The following is a 4,456-nucleotide window of genomic DNA, read 5'->3' on the forward strand; positions in this document are numbered from 1 at the left end:
AAAAAAAAAAAAAAAAAAAAACCCATTGCTAGAGAGAGATTGGCGTGGAAGTGATCGTCAGCATTGTCGTCAGCGTGGAAGAGCTGTAAGGGTGAGAAAACAAAAGATGAGAGGCTGAGAGAGATGAGAGGATTGGGGTTTAAGAAAAAAAGAGAGGAAGAGACCGACGGAGAGATGAGAGAGAAAGATGAATAAAAAAAAATAATAAAACTGTGTGCTATATTGCTCTGTACTGTGCCAAAGTTATCACGATACTATAGCATGTTGCAAAAATTTGACACATTTAACACATCTAATAAAGCTTCGTTTTTGGTATTTGGTGTGGCAAATGCCAAATATTATAGCATTTAGCACAAATACCACATCTGCTGTGGATGCATTAAAGAGCTTTATTTGGGTGCCTAACGCTTTACAAGACAGGTCCTTAATGACAAGGGAATAGTCAAATCCCACTGCCTAAGTTACTTGGGAATAGTGAAAATCATAATAGATTTCTTTTCAAAAAATTAATTAATGAAAATAAGAACGATGAAGAAAACAAAAAAATAGAATTAATGTGGTTTCAACATCTCACAGGAAAAGATATTAACAAATGAGGTAGATAACAACTTACATATAGGGTAACCATTGGACTACTCATAATCATGGTTGTCAAAATCCCGATCTGGATCCTACGATCCTACGATTTTAAAATCTTACCTGCTCAAAACGATCTAAAATTTTCAAGGATCTTTGTGATCGTTTAGGATTGGTAGGATTGTACAATTCTGACGATCCCAAACGACCTTGGTTTCTTGTAATATTCTTTAACTTGACAGAAGACTCAGTTAGACCTAAATAAAAAATAAAATCCTAATAAACTAAGTTTTTCCACTATAATGTAGAGAGTGTCAGTTGGACTCAAATAAAAAATTTCAATAGAGTGTCACATTTTGAGGTTCTTGGCCTCTTTAAATAATGCTTACAAATGAATTTAGTAATGTATGGTAATTATATCAATGAATGTATAATTTATGTGATTATTTAATATACCAATGTGTATTTTTTTGTTTTTTTTTTCTCGAATAGTGTAGAATCTTACAATTCACGATCCGATCATACGATCTACGATCTCACCTACCTCCTACGATCCTACGTAGGATCCCAATTTTGACAACCTTGCTCATAATCATAACTTCATTAGGAAGCTGCAGAATGTAGTCTGGAATGGTTGTACCCACCAAAAACTGAGCAACCTCGTTGCTGAAGTTGTTGCAATTGTGTGTGAGCAAGCTATATGTTTCAGCTGTATACCGAGGGCTAATTTCCTGCAGATACATTTCAACGACATCCTTTGAGACATGCGTGACTCCCAAATCTACCATCCGAATAGGTGTACCATATGGTGTCGATCCAGCAGGAGCATGTTGAATGCCTCCTCCAAAGTAATATTCATTACCATAAACAACGACTCCTGTGTGCCTGTTGTGCAAAGAATAAATGAAAATCATTCTTCCATACGACCATAGTAAATCATGCCCTCCCAAGAAAACATTCATGGAAAAATAAATCAATATGCACACACAGAAAAGCAAATCAATATGATCACACATTTTTCCTTGTAAGCAAAAACAATCAATTTCTAAAGACTAAAACAGTATGACTTCGACAAAAAAGGAAATATTTCAAGACCTAGTTAACACCCATCAGCTTATCTGCATAACAATCACATACTACATAAGAGTTTACAAACCAACATAAAACATATCTCAAGCTTATCAACGAGATGACATTTAAATACTATGACAAAAAATCAATATGCACACACTGGAAAAGCAAATCTCTCTCTTTTTTGTTTTTTTTTGTTTTTTGAATAGGTACACTGAGAAGCAAATCATCCAAAATACAAATGAAACGCAAACATCAATTACACATACTTTGCATATACACAATCATAAACCCAACTAAAACTCAAGTTGCAACAAACTAGGCTCCCAAAAAAGGGTCACATGTAAAAGAGAATGCTCAAGTAATCCCAATGAAACGCTTGGCACGCATTGCATGTGAATAAAACATAATACATAACAACACGAGGTACACCCTTAAAATTCAAATTCAGGCATGCAGCACCATCAATGAGAAGCAAACAAAATCAACGTCACAATTGAAAAAAAAAAAAAAATCTTCGCAAAGATGCAAACTTCATCACGCTTGGTTAAATTCCATTTTCCAAGCAAAAATTTGATTCCCACAGTCCATGCTCCAATAATTCATCAATTTCATACATGGTAAGTGTTTTATAAATGTTAATTGAGAAAGAAGAAAAAGAAAATGACATACTCCAACAGTTTTATCTACCAAATGAAAAGGGAAGTCAATTGACTGTTGTTAAATAGTGTTATGATTATCAAGGTTTTTAGACTCGGACCGTTCATTGAATCATAAAAGGGAGAGGTTTAAGGTTTTTGAGGTCGAATCGAGGTCGAACCGGGGTCGAACCGTGATGATGTCACAATTAATTTAATAATTAATTAAAGCCTAAATATAGATATTAAATTTATAAAACTAGTAAAATTGACTAATATATTTATATATGTAAGAGAAATTTAATGATTTTCAAGCATATATTTAATAATTAAATAAGAAATTTAATAAAATAAAATAATAACCATGAAAACATTAAAATTTATGATTAATTTTTGAAGTAAAGTTGAATATCTTTGAAGGATTTTAATTATAATTTTTTTTTATTCCTTGTAAGAGATGGATAATTTAATTAAGTAGAATAAAATTGTGTTAAGTTGTTTTTATATATAAAAAAAAATTGCCTAAGGGGTTGGACTGCACAGTTCTCATAGATTCGTGCGGTCCAACCCGGTTTTAGGAGTTCACAGAATTAACAAAAAATCTAGTTCTTTAGGCTTAAAAAACCGGTTTTCATTCCTGTTCCTGGTTTTCACGGTCCGACCTCCCGGTTTGGTCCAGTTCTGAGAACCATGATGATTATCAGTTAGGGGTAAAATAGTAATATCATTACGTACTCTTTTTTTTTTTTTTTTTTTTTTGAGAAAAAGGTAAGGAAAACTCTATTACAGTAAATCAAGCTGAAAAATATCATCCAAATCCCATGGTAGATCTTCTAATCACACATCAATATCAACAGATGAAACTCCTCTACGAGCGAGGGCATAAGCTAATTTATTACCCTTACGCTTAACATGTAAAAAACTACAACTCATAGAAGAAGACAGAAATCTAATGTCGTCGACAACATGACCATACATAGTCCGGACTAGCCTAGCCTCGTTGATCGCCTGGATAACTAGCAAGGAATCACCTTCAACCACCATCTGATGAATGCTGAGTTCTTTGGCAAAGTTGATTGCTCTATACGTAGCTAAAGCCTCCACCAAATCCACAGAACCAAGGTGACTTACTTTCTGACTCAAAGCCACAATAACCTAACCTTCCAATCTCGAATGACTACTCCAATACCTGTACTACCCTGATCAGCAAATAAAGCACCATCGAAGTTGATCTTATAAAGACTAAAATCAGGTAGCTTCCATCAAAGATCCTCACTGTGGTTAGCTACTCGATGACCCTGCTTATGCATATCCTAGAATTCTTGCAAAAGCTCTGAAGCACGTTGAGCAACTTCCTCAACCCCCCAAGTTTTGTTTCAAATGCACCCTGTTACAACACTCCCAAATACTCTAAGCAACCATAGCAAAATGAGCACACAGGTCAGATGAACCATGCAGACATAGGAACTGAACAAGATCTTTGAAGGTTGAAAATTTCTGAGTCCGAAGAAAGGAGAAGCGAGCATCAGACATCCAAATAGCATTCACAACATCACAATACCACAAAGCACGAACACTATCTTCAAGGCAATCTCGACACAAATCGTAGAGACCTTCGGGCACCACCTGACGCTTATACAAATTCAATTTTGTGGGTAAAGAATTTCGAGCAGCTCTTCAAACGAAATGCCTTACTTTATTAGGCACTTGGAGCTTCCAAATACCATTCCACAGACTCTTCCCAGCCTCCACATTCGACGGACTAGCCTGCCCTTAGTGCTATAACAGAGCTAGAAACCTATAAGCACTCCGAACTGTGTACTCCACATTAGAAGACAGGGGCCAAATCAAAGCATCATCAGCTACATACTAGCTAACATGAATACTTTTGATGATCTCAGCTTCCCACAGATAAAATTTTTGATCAATCAACTCCTTGTTCCAAATTCTAGAACCTGATAAGAACAAATCATGAACCACCTGCAAAGAGGGATCCAGTTACAGAGATAGCACTCCACCACCCCTTCAATTGGCAACCATCTATGCCGCCATATCTGGATATTCAACCCATTTTCCACTCTCCACCTCGCACCCTTCAGAATCCCATCTCTAGCTTGCAAAATACTTCGCCAAGCAAAGGAACAATGAGGAGAGATCTCCACATCAAAAAT

The 4,456-nt window shown here is 35.7% G+C and overlaps 1 protein-coding gene across 1 annotated transcript in view; it reads right to left on the reverse strand.

Moving 5' to 3' along the window:
• LOC136069642 (uncharacterized) overlaps nt 1-3,329 on the reverse strand; it is an 11,093-nt gene extending 7,764 nt beyond the window's left edge. The window contains exons 1-2 of the mRNA XM_065778395.1: nt 3,317-3,329; nt 1,163-1,453 (exon numbers count right to left, since the gene is read on the reverse strand). Coding sequence (XP_065634467.1) covers nt 1,163-1,453; nt 3,317-3,329 — 304 coding nt within the window. The remainder of the gene's footprint in view (nt 1-1,162; nt 1,454-3,316) is intronic.
• Between the last annotated feature and the right edge of the window lie 1,127 nt (nt 3,330-4,456).

Source organism: Quercus suber, unplaced genomic scaffold, assembly GCF_002906115.3.
Source record: "Quercus suber isolate HL8 unplaced genomic scaffold, Cork oak 2.0 scaffold_10, whole genome shotgun sequence".
In the NCBI taxonomy this organism is placed as follows: domain Eukaryota; kingdom Viridiplantae; phylum Streptophyta; class Magnoliopsida; order Fagales; family Fagaceae; genus Quercus; species Quercus suber.